General features: G+C 45.1%; 1 protein-coding gene across 5 annotated transcripts in view; it reads right to left on the bottom strand.

Annotated features, from left to right (window-relative positions):
- The window catches only part of PTPN4 (protein tyrosine phosphatase non-receptor type 4), a 278,626-nt gene that overhangs the window by 40,420 nt on the left and 220,767 nt on the right, over window positions 1-17,439 (bottom strand). For all 5 annotated transcript variants that reach the window (XM_029061248.1, XM_029061260.2, XM_029061256.2 and 2 more), the window contains 2 exons: window positions 8,742-8,876; window positions 880-1,038 (listed from right to left, as the gene is read on the bottom strand). In XM_029061248.1, coding sequence (XP_028917081.1) covers window positions 880-1,038; window positions 8,742-8,876 — 294 coding nt within the window. The remainder of the gene's footprint in view (window positions 1-879; window positions 1,039-8,741; window positions 8,877-17,439) is intronic.

Genomic DNA, 17,439 nt, shown 5'->3' on the forward strand with positions numbered 1-17,439 from the left:
TGTCCCAAGGGTCTCCATCATGAACCAGGGGTCTCCACCAACTCAAGTCAAATGTTATCTCAAATGCTACCTGGCGACTGCCCACGCCAGCAAGGCGGAACTCAGAAGTGCGGGTGGGATGCCAGCCCCGCAACCAAAACCACTAGATTGACAGGCCAAGCCGGGAATACAGAAAGTGTCCCTCACTCCTGTGCCAATCAAATTAGGGATGGAGGAGGGGGGAGGGCGGAGATTTGATAAACTGAGGCCGGAAGCTGGAATGGCCTAAGAGCACAGGTATTAAATACCCGTGGCCTCTGACCTTCTGGGTAGCTGATGGAGACTGGCAGCAGCCCGCTGTGGGTCACCTCCGCCCAGAGTGTGGGATGCCCGCTCTAGCCTGCACTGAGTGTCCTGCTGAATGCTCGTGGGGCTGGAAGCTAGGGCACTTTTGCCATGGGTGGGTAACGCGTAAATGGATTCCTCCAGAGTGGGAAGCGTTGGTGGGGGGTGCTAGCCGCCTCACCACATGTGAGCAAGGCATAAGTGAATTCCAGCTTCCTGGGTGGGAAGCGTTTGTGGATGAGACCTAGGTGTTTCACTTCGCACAAGTAATGCATATTTCTCCAGATAGGGAAGCTCTAAAATCATTAAAAAATCATATTCCTGCCTGAAGGGGCCTCCCAAAAGGGAAGTTCAATTCTCTGCATCCCAAATGAACAAATAATTCAAATCGCCTCATGGAATAAATTTTGTATAAACAGCCTCTGACTGATTTTTCTGGGCGTAATTCTCTCCATTAAAGCCCACTTTTCTAGCTAGGACAAATGATAAATTCTTAAACAACGGCATCGAGCATCTAAAGATACAGAAAGTCCATGAAATACATTAGGAGCTTACGGTGATGATTCCAGGATGATGCTATTAGCCTGGGTGGATGATGGAGATCTGTGATTGGCAAAAACGTCACTTGGGGAGGGATGGACTACATGGTCAACTAAATGCCCGACTGAAGATGGTCGTAACCGGCTTCCTTCTTGGGTCAATGCAGAGCTGCGACTAAGTGAAGAAAAGACAGTGATTAAAAATAAAAGTAATAAAATAGCTTCAATTATAACAAAGCCCCTAAGTGCTTTATAAATAACAAGTGTTACATTATTTGATAAAGCATTACATGTTTTGGTGTGTTATTGTTGAGTTTAAAAGCTCCTCCTAGAGACAGTAAACTCATTGTGGGCAGGAAATGTTATCTGTTATACTGTTCATTCATTCAATTGCATTTATTGCGCGCTTGTGCAGAGCACTGTACTAAGTGCTTGGAAAGTACAATTGGGCAACAGACAGAGACCATCCTTACCCCACAAAGGGCTCACAGTTTAGAAGGGGGAGACAGGCAACAAAAACAAAACAAGTAGACAGGCATCAATAGTATCAAAATAGATAAATAGAATCATAGGTATATACACCTCATTAATAAAATAGAGAAATAATATATTCAAATATACACAAGTGCTGTGAGGCGGGGAAGGGGTAGAACAGAGGGAGGGAGTAGGGGTGATGGGGGGGTGGAGCAGAAGAAAAGGGAGGGCTCAGTCTGGGATGGCCTCCTGGAGGAGGTGAACTCTCAGTACGGCACTTATTACAGTGTTTTGCACACAGTTAAGCACTCAATAAATATGAATGACTGACTGGTTACGGACTGTGGGGTGGAGCAGATATGCCCCCTCAAGCCAAGTGGCCTCCTCCTCCCTCACTTTACTCCCTCAGTACCAATTTTGCCTCCGATGCAGAGAGGGTCCTCTTGACAGTCAATTTCATGGTCAGAAATTGTGAGCAATAATATACATATCTGTGATTTACTCATTTCTATTAGGGTCTGTATCTCCCTCTAGACTTGTGGACAGGGAATGTATCTACCAACTCTGTTCTATTGTACCTGGTAATTACATATTCATTGGATCATATTTATTGAACACTTACTGTGTGCAGAGGACAGTACTAAGCACTTGGGAGAGTACAATACAACTATAAATAGACACATTCCCTGCCCAAAGTGAGTACATATCTGTAATTTTATGTACGTATCTGTAATGTAGTTATATTAATGTGTGTCTCCCCTTCCAGACTGTAAGCTTGTTGTGGGCAGGGAATGTGTTTGCTCCATTTTTACATCGTCCTCTCCCAAGTGTTTAGTGCAGTGCTCTGCACACAGTAAGCACTGAGTAAATATGACAGATTGAGTGAAACTCTCTGAGTCCTGACTAGGACTGGAGGCCAAAAGTTAAGAGGGACCTGGGTTCTAGCTAACCGGCTTAATATTAATTAACATTAAGCCGTCTTTTTCCTGGCTCCCACTCCCCTGTGGCATCTGAGTACTTGGATCTGTGACCTTTGGGCATCTGCTCATCTCCACAGCATTTCTGTTCATATCTTTAAATTATTCATTATGAATTGCTCATATATTCAGATTAATGCCTGTCCCCCCCTCTAGACTGTAAGGGATCACTGCTGGCCTAGTGGAAAGAGCCTGGGCCTGGGAGTCAGAAGAGAGCGAGGAGGCAAGGAGGTCAGCGAGGGGGCAGAAGCAGCAGGCCAAGCCTGTCTCTGCTATGTCTCCTGTGTGATCTTGGGCAAGTCATTTCACTTCCTCTATGCCTCAGTTATCTCACCTGTAAAATGGAGATAATGATAATAATAACAAATAATATTTGTTAGGTGCTTACTCTGTGACAAGCACTGGGAATCAAGACTGGGAGCTCCAAATAGGACAGGGACTGTGTCCAACCTGATTCTCGTGGATCAATCTCAATGCTTACAACAGGGCTCGGCACATAGTAAGCACTTAATACCACAATTATTATTATTATTATCAGCTAACTCTGCTTATTGAACTCCCCTAAGCCCTTAGCTCCATGTGCTCAACAAATCCCAAAGCTTAATACAGTGCCTGGCATATAGTAAGCGCTTAAGGCGAGGGCTGACAGAGACACGATCAAAGTCTCTGAAATCATGAAAGGTGTGGGCAGAATTGCTGTTCAACAAACCTATGACACCAAAGTGAGGGACCAGGTAATAAAATCTCAGGATGGTGGGCTTAAAATAAACACACACACACACACACACACGCATGCATGGGCGAGGAAGTATTTGACAAGTATCTATCCAGGAAGTGGTTAGGATTTGATGCTTCTCCAACAGGCCCCGGGTTCAGCCCCAAGTCAGAGAAATGTCCTTTCCCCACAGTTAGGTTGTAAACTTCCTGCAGGATGGAATCACAACTTTTATCTCTGCCATCCTTTCCCATTGCTTAGTAGAGCACTGGGTACTCACTAGGTTATCAAATCAATACCTACTCGTGGGAGATGCAAATTATGCCATATCCAAATATCAGTAAATTTGAGAGTAGTTGACTAAATTCTGGATTTATTATTGGTAATGGACTACCAGAAGGACAGGTGGGGGTGGGGAGAAGCAAAGTTTGGGATGCTAAATGATCTGTCCTTTGGCCTAGTGGATAAAGCATGGGGCTGGGAGTCAGAAAGTCATGGGTTCTAATCCTGGCTCCCTCACTTGTCTGCTGTGTGACCCTGAGCAAGTCACTTCACTTCTCAGGGCCTCAGTTACCTCATCTGTAAAACGAGGATTAAGACCTGTGAGCCCCTTGGGGGACAGGGTCTGTGTTTGCCCTGATTATCTTGTATCTACCCCAGTGCTTAGAACAGTGTTTAGCACAGAGTAAGCCCTTAACAAATACCATACTTATTATCAGAATCAGTATAATAATTATGGTATTTGTTAAGTGCTTACTATGTGCAAAACACTGTTCTAAGCTCCGGGGTTGATACAAGGTAATCAGGTTGCCCCACGTGGGGCTCACAGTCTTAATCCCCATTTTACAGATGAGGTAACTGAGGCACAGAGAAGTTAAGTGACTTGCCCAAAGTCACACAGCTGATAAGTGTCAGAACTGGAATTAGAACACATGACCTCTGACTTCCAAGCCCGTGCTCTTTCCATTAAGCCATGCTGCTTCCTTCAGGCACCCACAAGCCACTATCAGAGACCAAATTCAGCTCTGGAATAGGCAAGTCATCTGCTCAGAGAAAGCTCAATAAATACCATTGAGGATGATGATGATGACGACATTTCTTTTCTTCTCAGTTTCTTATGTAGGGGGAGGAGGTGACTCATTCCAGACCAATAAAATGATCTTTCTTAGGTTTATAATTTTGTTCCCAGCACGGTTCAATCATCTTTCAATTAATCCATGGCAACAGACTGAGGGTTGGCATGGATGAATGAATGGCATAAAGCACAGAAAAGACATACACTTCCCAAACCTCAGATGGCAGTTCTAGCCTTCTACCCCCATTTGTCAAACCCAAGTTAAGTGGTGAACTGATGGGCACTTTTTTAAAAAGGGAAATGAGAGAGGAGAAAGGTGCGGGGGGAGGAGCAGGAGTGACAGAGCGTGTGCACACATGCACATATACACACACACACACACACAGGACCTCCCCCCCACCCCCCAATTCTGCACATCCTTCTCTTCTGGGGTATCAGCAAAACTGGGGGAGGGTGGGAGGAAAAGGGACTGGGAAAAGCGGAAACAGAACAGTGCTTGGCATATAGTAAGTGCTTAACAAATACCATCATCATTACTATTCATTCATTCAATAGTATTTATTGAGTGCTTACTATGTGCAGAACACTGTACTAAGCGCTTGGAATGTACAATTCGGCAACAGATAGAGACAATACCTGCCCACTGACGGGCTTACAGTCTAATCGGGGAGACAGACGGATAAAAACAAGACAACTTAATCGCAATAAAGAGAATCAAGGGGACGTACACCTCATTAACAAAATAAATAGGGTAATAAAAATATATACAAATGAGCACAGTGCTGAGGGGAGGGGAAGGGAGAGGTGGAGGAGCAGAGGGAGAGGGGGGAAAGGGGGCTTAGCTGAGGAGAGGTGAAGGGGGGGCAGAGAGGAATCAGAGGGAGCAGAGGGAAAAGGGGAAGCTCAGTCTGGGAAGGCCTCTTGGAGGAAGTGAGCTCTCAGTAGGGCTTTGAAGAGGGGAAGAGAGTTAGTTTGGCGGAGGTGAGGAGGGAGGGCGTTCCAGGACAGAGGGAAGACATGGCCCAGGGGTCGACGGCGGGATAGGTAAGAACAGGGGACGGTGAGGAGGTGGGCGGCACAGGAGCGGAGCGTGTGGGGTGGGCGGGAGAAAGAGAGAAGGGAGGAGAGGTAGGAGGGGGCAAGATGATGGAGAGCCTTGAACCCTAGAGTGAGAAGTTTTTGTTTTGTGCGGAGGTTGATAGGCAACCACTGGAGGTTTTTAAGAAGGGGAGTGACATGCCCAGAGCGTTTCTGCAGGAAGATGAGCCGGGCAGCAGAATGAAGAATAGACTGGAGCGGGGAGAGATAGGAGGAAGGGAGATCAGGGAGAAGGCTGACACAGTAATCCAGCCGGGATATAATGAGAGCCTGTACCAGTAAGATAGCTGTTTGGGTGGAGAGGAAAGGGCAGATCTTGGCGATACTGTAAAGGTGAGACCAGCAGGCAATGATGACGGATTGGATGTGTGCGGTGAATGAGAGAGCCGAGTCAAGGATGACACCGAGGTTGCGGACTTGAGAGACGGGAAGGATGGTCATACCGTCCACAGTGATAGGGAAGTCAGGAAGAGGACAGGGCTTGGGAGGGAAGATAAGGAGCTCAATTTTGGACATGTTGAGTTTTAGTTGGCGGGCAGACATCCAAGTGGAGACATCCTGGAAGCAGGAGGAGATACGAGCCTGGAGGGAGCGGGAGAGAAGGGAGGAGATGTAGATCTGTGTGTCGTCTGCATAGAGATGATAGTTGAAGCCGTGGGAGTAAATGAGTTCACCGAGGGAGTGAGTGTAGATGGAGAACAGAAGAGGACCAAGAAGTGACCCTTGAGGAACCCAGTTATTATTATTAAAAGTACATTGAGCTATGGTTCCAAGCACAGGCTCAAGTGTAAAATATGTTCACTCATTCAATCGTATTTACTGAGCGCTTGCTGTTTGCAGTGCACTGTACTAAGCACTTGGAAAGTACAATTCAGCAACAAATATTAATTTTAATATTCAAAATGAGTTCTGTTCCTCCTATTTCTTTTCTAAAAATGGTGTGTATTAAGAACTTACTTTGTGCCTGGCACTGTACTAAGCGCTGGGGGTAGATACAAGCAAATCAGCTGGACACAGTCCCTGCCCCACATGGGGCTTCCAAGCTTCATCTCCCTTTTGCAGATGAGGTAACTGAAGCACAGAGAAGTAATGTGACTTGCCCAAGGTCACCCAGCAGACAAGTGGTGGAGACGGGATTAGAGCTCCGGTCCATCTCGCTCCCAGGCCCACACTCTAACTGCTAGGCATGCTGCTTCTCTATGTCCCTTGATTCTCTCACCCACACATTCACGACACCCAGATTTTCACGCCCATACTTTCAAACCAGATCTTTACAACTATCCACCCAGGTTTCACCACCTCGGATATTACCTTCCACCCTCACCTCAGATTTCCTCTGTCGCCTCATACCCACACATACATTCAGATTGGAGCTGGGTAGACAGACAAGGGGAAACGGAAAAAGCTGTCAGAGCAGTACCCAAGGGAACAAAGAGACAGGTCATCCTCACCTTTAAGTCAGGGGAGTTTTGCTAACACATATGCAAAGGGGGCAAAGAGATGGAGGTTGTCTCCCTCTGTTAGTGATTAATAATAATAATGAAGCAGCGTGGCTCAGTGGAAAGAGCCCGGGCTTCGGAGTCAGAGGTCATGGGTTCGACTCCTGGCTCTGCCACTTGTCAGCTGTGTGACTGTGGGCAAGTCACTTCACTTCTCTGTGCCTCAGTTACCTCATCTGTAAAATGGGGATTAACTGTGAGCCTCACGTGGGACAACCTGATTCCCCAGTATCTCCCCCAGTGCTTAGAACAGTGCTCTGCACATAGTAAGCCCTTAACAAATACCAACATTATTATTATTTATTAAACACTATGTGTGGAAACTGAGTTAGACACAAAGTGTCTAGATCAGACAGTGAAATAGTATTATTCTCCGTGTCCCCACCCCTCTCCCGCGTCAGAAAACCAATCTATCCCACACTCCCAGCTCTGAATTGGGCTAGGCTAATTAACAGAGAATTATGCGATTGGATTTCTTAGCCAGGTGTCAGTGTCTGCTTTCCATCCATCCCAATTTCTCCTCCTACAAAATGCAGCTTGCTCACCCTTTAGGCTGGCTGTAGCAATCGACGAGTGTCAAAGCTGCAACTGTAACTCAGTCAGTCCTATTTTATGAGCACTTACAGTGTGCAGAGCACTGTACTAAGCACTCGGGAGAGCCCAATAGAACAATTTAACAGACACATTCCCTGCTCACAACAAGCTTACAGTCTAGAGGGCAGATGGGCCACTTCAGGGCTAGGTTGGCTTTCCAAAGCCCATGAACTTTTCACTCAAACTGTCGGACGGAAGCAACTTGTCCGATCTGACTCAGTACCTAATGCCTTCCTCTGCCCGTTCACTGATCCAGTACCAATGAACCGCAAAATGGCCATGGGATTCGCCGCAGGAGAACGACAATCGAGGGCATGGATAATCCAGAAACTTAAATGATCTATTTCTGTATAATGGGCCTTCATGCTATGAAAGGTAGCATCTGAAGAACTCTGAGTAGCAAAGAGGTACTGTAGAGGGCATATTTCACCTTATGATATATCCCAGATAGACAGAATTGAATGGCACTGACAGAAGAAATAATGTTGGAGGTGCATGAAACCACTTGCCCTTGACTCTGTTCTTGGAAGATAGTTTTCTTCCTAGGAAAAAAAGCCCTCTGATCCTTCCTGGTACAGTCTTTAGCAATCGGTTAACATTCATTACGCAAATCACTTCTGAGAAAACTTCTTTGGCTAGTCTGGCTATACTCAGTGGAAACCACTTGGAAAACCAGTCTCAAAAAAGATAAAAGCAATTACTGACCAGCACGATTTTCGCTCATCATTCAATTATTATTCATTCATTCAATAGTATTTATTGAGTGCTTACTATGTGCAGAGCACTGTGGATGTGACATCCTAGTGGATGTGGCATAGAATGGTAAAGACTGCAAACTCGCTAAGGACAGGGAACATGTCTGCTAATTCTGTTAAACTACTCTTCTAAGAGCCTAGTTCAGTGCTCTGCACATAGTAAGTGCTCAGTAATAACAATGATAATAATAATGATGATATTTGCTAAGTACTTACTCCATGCCAGGCACTGTACTAAGCTCCTGGGTGGATACAAGCAAATTGAGCTTGACACAGTCCCTGTCCCACATGAAGCTCACAGTTTCAATCCCCATTTTACAGATGAGGTAACTGAGGCCTAGAGATGTGAAATGATTTGCCCAAGGTTACACTGCGGACAAGTGGCAGAGCTGGGATTAGAACCCATGACCTTCTGAATCCCAGGCCTATGCTCTATCCACTACACCCTGCTCATTTCACAGTACATACCACACTGACTGCTTGATTGACTGACAGTGATCACCTCGCCTCCTAATGCGATGGCTCATTTCCAAGCCTGAGGCCATTTGGGTTTCCAGGGCCAGTAGGGTACTTTACCTAGCAGGCCAGCAGAGGCCTAGGCACTAACAACACGAAAACTGCAAACGAAAGGCGGTCTCACGTGAACGACCACGATGAATGAGATTAGCATCAGTGATTCCCTTAAACTTACTGATTTGGGGTTCCAGGCGGCGAGCGTGATGGTAAGCTCTGTGTTTCTAACCGGTCATCCGATAATGAATTCCGGCTCACTACCTCCCAATCCATCCCGCTCATCAACTTCCGGGCCAAAGGTTTACTTGGGGACCTGTGGGAATCAACAGGAATACTTAAATTAACCTGGCACATGAGTAACTAAAAGCAAAGCCCGCATATTAAACCCACAACCCCTCTCACAAATGGCTGACTTGTAGGATGGATGAAATATGCCATGGGTATAAAGGGCTTAGGCCCAAGAAACCAATACTTAGAGTGGCCTTTTCCAAATGAGATCCCAATATACTCAAAATGGGGGTCATGGGGAAGTAAATAAAGGTAATCTCTCGCAGCTGAAATCCTTAACTCACACAAGATTTCCTCACACGAGACTTCAGTGACATTACCTCAATCATTCTGAGTACCTAGAAAGTCCGTAGAACTTGAGGGTAGATAGTAAAGGGACTTCCTCTAGACTGTAAGATCATCGTGGTCAGGGAGAGGGTCTACCAACTCTGTTGTATTTTACTCTCCCAAGCACTTAAGACAGTGCTCTGCACACAGTAAGCGCTCAGTAAATACCACTGAATAATTCAGTCTAAACTCTGTAGCTCTCCTTTACGCAGGACGGGGAGGCAAAATGAACCATCTCCTAAAGACTGGCACATAGTAAGTGCATAACAAATTCCATAAGTATTAGCCTGTTGTGGGCAGGGACTGTGTCTACCAACTCTGTTGTACCGTACTCTCCCAAACATTTAGTTGAGTGCTCTGCACAAAGTAAACAATCAATAAATATCAACTGACATTGATTCTACTTGGCAGGTCTCTGTTAATAATGCAAATGGGAACGGGAAGGTGATTCTACTTTCTTCCAGGGTTTCTATTTGCCTCTGTGGCCTCCCCGACCTCCTCTTTCAATTTTCTTCTCTCCTTCATTTTGACATAGATTGTATATAGCAAATGAGTCACCCTGAGCTAACTTAAATAATGATAATGATGCACTTGACCCATCAATATTTTCGGTGTGATAGACACATTCAATGATTTCCAGTAACTCAGCAGTATTGTGGGTTCTGAGAAACGTTACCATTTTCATGGACTTTGATATCTGCTGGCAAAGGTTACGGTTAGGTGCAAATCATAATGATAGTATTCGTTAAGTGCTTACTATGTGCCAAGCACTGTTCTAAGCAATGGGATAGATACAAGGCTATCAGGTTGTCCCACTTGGGGCTCACAGTCTTGATCCCTATTTTACAGATGAGGTAACTGAGGCATAGAGAAGTTAAGTGACTTGCCCAACGTCACACAGCTGACAAGTGGCAGGGTCAGGTTTAGAACTCACGACCTCCGACTCCCAAGCCCGTGCTCTTTCCACTAAACCACATTTAAGGAATAAATGCCTTTTTCTGGTATACAAGCTATACACAAACATAGTGATTTTTAAAATGGTTAGAATTCTAGATGTCACTTCTGAGATATTTTAAATATATTCTTTAATACATTTAAACAACTTGGCCTCGTGGATAGGCCTGGGAGTCTGAGAACCTGAGTTCTAATCCTGGCTCCCTGGCTTGCCTAATGTGTGGCCTTGGGTGAGTCAATTCACTTCTCTGTGCCTCAGTTTCCTCAACTGCAAAATGGGGATTCAATACCTGTTCTCTCTCCTACTTAGATTTTGAACTCGATGTGGGTCAGAGACCGTATGTGCCTGACCTGATTAACTTGTATCTACCCCAACACTTAGAACAGTGCTTGACACACAGTAAGTACTACCAATACCATTTTCTAAAAAATTCAATAGCTGTAAAATGTAATCAATCACTGGCATTTATTGGAGAGAACAAAAGAAAGCAAAACATGTTCCTGCCCTCAAGGAGTTTGAGGTCTAAAGGGAGTGACAGAAAGTACAAAACACATTTACTAACGGTGTGAGCAGGAGGTAGAACGGTTATACAATGGGAAAGGGCTCCACTAGATCAAGATGGACAGGTCATTGCGTACCCAAATGAAAACATATCATAAGTTCTTAAATGTTCAGGACGGACAACATAAATACTAGAAATGGCTGCTGGGTCATCACAAATGAATGAAAATTAATTAAGGCTTACTGAAAGAGATGGAATTTTAGGAGGGCTTTGAAGATGGGGTGACCTGTCAGGGAGGAAGGGAGTTTCAGGCTGGGAGAAGAGTGTGTATGAGGGAATGGAGACGGGGACTTAAGAGAGAGAGAAGACAGAAATTGAGCTTGGTAGTAGCAATAGTATGTATTAATTCATTCAGTCGGTCATATTTATTGAGTGCTTACTGTGTGCAGAGCACTGTACTAAGCACTTGGAAAATACTATTCAACAACAAATAGAGAAAATCCCTGCCTACAATGGGCTCATGGTCTAGAAGGGGGAGACAGATATCAAAACAAGTAAACGGGCATCAATTCATTCATTCATTCATTCCATCGTATTTACTGAGCGTTTACTGTATGCAGAGCACTGTACTAAGCGCTTGGAAAGCACAATTCAGCAACAGATAGGGACAATCCCTACCCAACAACGGGCTCACAGTCTAGATAGGGGAGACAGACAACAAAACAAGTAGACAGGCATCACTACCATCAAAATAGAAAAGCTGTGTGTCTCAGTGGAAAGAGTCCGGGCTTGGGAGTCAGAGGTCATGGGTTTGAATCCCGGCTCTGCCACTTGTCAGCTGTGTGACTGTGGGCAGGTCACTTAACTTCTCTGTGCCTCAGTTACCTCATCTGTAAAATGGGGATTAACTGTGAGCCTCAAGTGGGACAACCTGATTACCCTGCATCTACGCCAGCACTTAGAACAGTGCTCTGCACATAGTAAGCGCTTAATACCAACATTATTATTATTATAAGTAGAACCATAGATAAATGAATATTGTTTATAAAATAGAGTAGTAAATAATATATACAAATTATACCCAAGTACTGTGGGGAGGGGAAGGGGGTAGAGCAGAGGGAGAGAGTAGGGGCAATGGGAACGGGAGGAAGAGCTGAGGGAAAGGGAGGGCTCAGTCTGGGGATCCATCAGTGGCATCAATATAGAATTATAGATATATATATAATTAATAAAATAAATAGAATTAACAGAATCAATAAAATAAATAGAATTAATATATATACACACCAGTGCTGTGGGGCAGGGAGGGGGGTAGAGTAGAGGGAGCAAGTGGGGCGATGGGGAAGCACTTACTGTCCGAACAACACTGTACTAAGTGCTGGGAAGGAGTATACAATCGATCAATGGTATGCATCAAGCGCTTACTGGGTGCAGAGCACTGTACTGAGCGCTCGGGAGAGTATGAATCAACAGAGTGGCAGACAAGTTCCCTTTCTCCGAGGAGGCTGCATTCCGAAGGCGGGGGGACAAGCATTAAAAATAAATTATGAATATGCGCTTAAGTGTGGTGGGGGTGAGGGTAGGGGGAATAGCGAGTGCTTAAAAGGTACAGGTCCAAGTGCACAGGTGAGAGAGAAGAGAGAGGGACGAGGCAGAAAGAGGGCTTAGTTGGAGAAGCCAACCAACTAAGAGGAGATGTGATATTAATGAAGGTGGAGAGAGACGAGGTCTGTTATATAGAAAGGTGGAGGGAGTTCCAGGCCAGAGGGAGGATGTGGGCAAGGGGTGGGTTGTCAGACGAGATCGAGGTACAATGAGTAGGCTGGCATCAGAGAAGCAACAGGTGCAATAGAGGAGGAAGGGAGGGAGGTCAGGACTAATTCTCCAAAAAGATGAGGAGTTCTGGTTTGGACATGTTAAGTTTGAGGTGACAATGGGACATCCAAGTAGAGATGTCCTGAAGGCAAAGTTGATGAATGCGGGAATATTCATTCATTCATTCATTCATTCAATAGTATTTATTAAGCACTTACTATGTGCAGAGCACTGTACTAAGCGCTTGGAATGTACAAATCGGCAACAGATAGAGACAGTCCTTGCCCTTTGACGGGCTTACAGTCTAATCGGGGGAGATAGACAAGACAAGAACAATGGCAATAAATAGAGTCAAGGGGAAGAACATCTCATTAAAACAATAGCAAATAAATAGAATCAGGGTGATGTACATCTCATTAACAAAATAAATAGGGTAATGAAGATATATACAGTTGAGCGGATGAGTACAGTGCTGAGGGGGTGGGACGGGAGAGGGGGAGGAGGAGAGGTAATGGGGGAGAAGAGGGTTTAGCTGCGGAGAGGTGAAGGGGGGGTAGAGAGGGCAGAGGGAAAAGGGGAGCTCAGACTGGGAAGACCTCTTGGAGGAAGTGAGCTTTAAGTAGGGTTTTGAAGAGGGGAAGAGAATTAGTTTGGCGGAGGTGAGGAGGGAGGGCATTCCAGGCCCCGGGAGGATGTGGCCCAGGGGTCGACGGCGGGATAGGTGAGACCGAGGGACAGTGAGGAGGTGGGCGGCAGAGGAGCGGAGCATGCGGGGTGGGCAGTGGAAAGAGAGAAGGGAGGAGAGGTAGGAGGGGGCAAGGTGATGGAGAGCCTTGAACCCCAGAGTGAGAAGTTTTTGTTTTGTGCGGAGGTTGATAGGCAACCTCTGGAGGTTTTTAATAAGGGAAGTGACATGCCCAGAGCGTTTCTGCAGGAAGATGAGCCGGGCCGTGGAGTGAAGAATAGACTGGAGTGGGGCGAGAGAGGAGGAAGGGAGATCAGAGAGAAGGCTGACACAGTAGTCTAGCTGGGATATTACGAGAGCCCGTAGCAGTAAGGTAGCCATTTGGGTGGAGAGGAAAGGGCGGATCTTGGCAATATTACAAAGGTGAGACCGGCAGGTCTTGGTAACGGATTGGATGTGTGGGGTGAACGAGAGAGACAAGTCAAAGATGACACCGAGGTTGCGGGCTGAATATGTGGGATGAATGTTTGGTCAGTTTAGTAGCAATCTAGACGGAGAGAAAAGGGCGGATTCTAGAGATGTTGTGAAGGTAGAACCGACAGGATTTGGTGACAGATTGAATGTGTGGATTGAACGAGAGAGGTGAATCAAGGATAATGCCAAGGTTATGGGCTTCTGAAAAAGGGGAGGGTGTGGTGTTGTCTACAACAATGGGAAAGACAGGGAAAGACAGGATTTGTGTGGAAATAATGATAATAATGATGGCATTTGTTAAGCGCTTACTGTGTGTCAGGCACTATACTAAGCGCTGGGGTAGATACAAGCTAAACGGGTTGGACACAGTCTCCGTCCCACATGAGGCCCACAGTCTCGATCCCCATTTTCCAGATGAGGTAACTGAGGCCCAGAGAAGTGAAGCGACTTGCCCAAGGCCACCCAGCAGACAAGTGGCAGATCCGGGATTAGAATGTGTGACTTCTGACTCCCAGGGCCATGCTCTATCCAATACACCATGCTGTTTCTCTGTAAAGATGAGTTCTGGTTTGGACATGCTGAGTTTGAGGTGTCAATGGGACATCCAAGTAAGAGATGTCCTGAAGACAAAAGGAAACGCAAGATTGCAGAGAAGGAGAGAGGTCAGAGCTGGAGAGGTGGATTTGGGAATCATCCACCTAGAGGTGGTAGTTGAAGTTGTGGGAGCGAATACAACCCTGGAGAGACTTCTACAGTTAGAGGGTGGGAGGCAGAAGAGGAAGGGCTGTGACCCCCACGTGGGACATGAACTGTGGTCAACATGACTATCATCTATCTATCTCAGTGCTTAGTACAGTGTCTGGCACACAGTAAGTACTTCAACAAATATTCCCCCCACCCAAAAAAAAGGATAACACAACAGAGTTGGTAGACGTGACCCCTGCCCACGTTTACAGTCAAGGTGGAAATTAGACACAGACCCTGTCTCTTGAGAGGTAAGAGTGAAGAATGCAAGTTGAAGAGTAGTTTGTATGGAAAACTCAGATTTAATATGGAGAAACCCTGGGAGCCTTGAAATACTGCTCTGAAAATGAGAATTAGAGCCTAAAATGCCTTCTGCATGCTATGGTTATAATGTCAGTGCTATATGCATATTTAACACAGTTTCCCTCTCCTCCCCTTTGTTTTAACCAGATCACACAGCATAAAATCATCATCATCAACATCAGTGCTATTTATTGAAAACTTACTGTGTGCAGAGCACAGTTCTAAGCATGTGGGAGAGTACAATACAATAAACCTCCCATTGCACCTAGATTTCAGATTCAGTACATTTTCCATAAAGGAGGGAATTTTTCCTGTTTAAATCAAAATCAAACACTGATTGGGGTTCAGCCTAAAGAAAGTGAATTTTGCTTTCTCTGTAAAACAAAAAAAAAACACTTGCAACTTTGCCTAGCCTTTTTCCTGGATAAAAACAAAGAAGAAACTAGATGGGCAGAGAACAAAGGCTTTTTAACTGTCAAATCCGCACATTATTCTGTTTCTTAATCAATGGTTAAAATTAACTGAGCTCTACTGGCACTAAACCGGGTCAATTTAGAAGTCCTGTCAGTGAGGCAATCTTAGTGACAGATATACCAATGGGGATCACTGCAAGGATAAAGCCCTGCGAGAGCTGGCCTTCCCCCCCGTCTCACCAATCTTCTCTGGGTGGGGTGTCTGCAAAGATTGTGGAACAGTCCTAAGGGAATAAGTCACGGGGCCAGGGTACTAAAGCGAACCAACATGCCCAAGACAGCTGGCATACTCAGAGTGCCCACAGCACACTCAGAAACTGAAACAGCTAAGGCCAGTTACTAATAATGGTATTTGTTAAGTGCTTACTCTGTGCCAAGCACTGTTCTAAACGCTGGGGTAGATACAAGGTAATTAGGTTGTTCCACATGGGGCTCACAGTCTTAATCCCCATTTCACAGATGAGGCAATTGAGGCACAGAGAAGCTAAGCAACTTGCCCAAAGTCACAAAGATGACAAGTGACAGAGCCGGGATTAGAACCCACAACCTCTGACTCCCAAGCCAGTGCTCTTTCCATTAAGCCCCACTGCTGCCAAATGAACTGCAGACAGTCCTGTTTGTGTTTTCAGGTATTTGATGTCAAAATGTACTAACTCGCTCTGACCTATAGGAAGTTACTACCTTTCTCCATTCATTCATTCGTTCAGCCAGTCAGTTGTATTTATTGAGCACTTACTGTGTGCAAAGCACTTTACTAAGTGCTTGGGAGAGTACAGTATAACAACAGACTCCTGCCCTCAGCTCACAGGCTAAAGAGGGAGACAGGCAGTAACATAAATAAATGGATAAATGTATATATCTGCGATTTAGTTAGATATAGATATATAATAATGTTGGCATTTGTTAAGCGTTTACTATGTGCAGAGCATTGTTCTAAGTGCTGGGGTAGATACAGGGTGATCAGGTTGTTCCACGTGGGGCTCACAATCTTAATCCCCATTTTACAGATGAGGGAACTGAGGCACAGAGAAGTTAAGTGACTTGCCCACAGTCACACAGCTGACAAACGGCATAGTAGGGATTCAAACCCATGACCTCTGACTCCCAAGCCCGTGCTCTTTCCCCTGAGCCACGCTGCTTCCCTCCCATATATATCTATATATCTATATATCTATATATATACATATGGGAGGGAGGGAGGATGAATGAAGGAGCAAATAAGAGCAGCACAGAAGGGAGTGGGAGAAGAGGAGAGGAGGGCTTAGTCAGGGAAGACTTCTTGAAGGAGCCTTCTCGGAAGAGCCTTAAGAACTAGCAGGCAGAGACACAAACACGAGCGAGATTTCAGTGAAGTATCAAGACAAATGTCATGTTTCTAATTCAAGAAAATATGACCTGAATTTGCCTCACTATTTCAATTTTTGCAACAATATAGTTTCCCCAAGAACCGAAGTTGGACTCTTGAAAAACAACAAGCCTTAAAAGACATTTAAAATCAGTTCCAGGGTAAAGGAAACCCAGTGCATGAGCTTGGGCACTGCAGACAGATTAAAAAAACTGCTAAAACACCTACCTCGACTCTAGAACTTAAATACCAAAGAAAAAACCGAAACACTCACCTTACTTATAGAACAGAGACTCAGAATTCCTTTCAAATGCTGCGTTGTGACACTACACTAAAGGGTACCTGGCGTAGTTTGCGTCAAAACTTTAGTTTCTTCTATTTTGTTTTATTAACAGCTTTAACCTCAGGGACCCACCCACTCAAACCTGTTGTCTGTGTTTCCTGTTTCAGTGTGGAAATTTCGGAGAAAAAATTACCACACTCCATCAGTGAGCTTTGCAGTGTGGTAAGTCTTTTCTCTGACCATGGCACTAAATTTTTCAGATGTATACCAGCACACCTTCTAGGGCTCTTCGGATCAGACAGCATAATGCCTAAAATGCTTGCTAAATAATTTCCCGGCCATTCTCAGTGATCCTCCCTCCATTTGTTTCTACCCATCTTATTATCACAGAAAATAACCTTTCCTCTGTGTAGAAAAGAAAAGGTTAAGTTGCATCAGCATTTGTACTGACTTTGAAATTCTATTGGTCGGATATGAACACTTCGCTGATTCCCCTTTTCTTCCATACTTTAGTGAAAGCAGTTACTGTTGTGGAAGCGATTAGAAAACAGAGTTTGGCATGCATGCAGGATAAACAAGTTTTCATTTCACACACTTTCCAAAAGGAGTCTTATGGATGACTAGCATTTGTCAGAACGGGATGATTAAAATCCCACAAATAGAAGGTATTGTAATTATAGGC

Source organism: Ornithorhynchus anatinus, chromosome 1, assembly GCF_004115215.2.
Source record: "Ornithorhynchus anatinus isolate Pmale09 chromosome 1, mOrnAna1.pri.v4, whole genome shotgun sequence".
Classification (NCBI taxonomy): Eukaryota; Metazoa; Chordata; class Mammalia; order Monotremata; family Ornithorhynchidae; genus Ornithorhynchus; species Ornithorhynchus anatinus.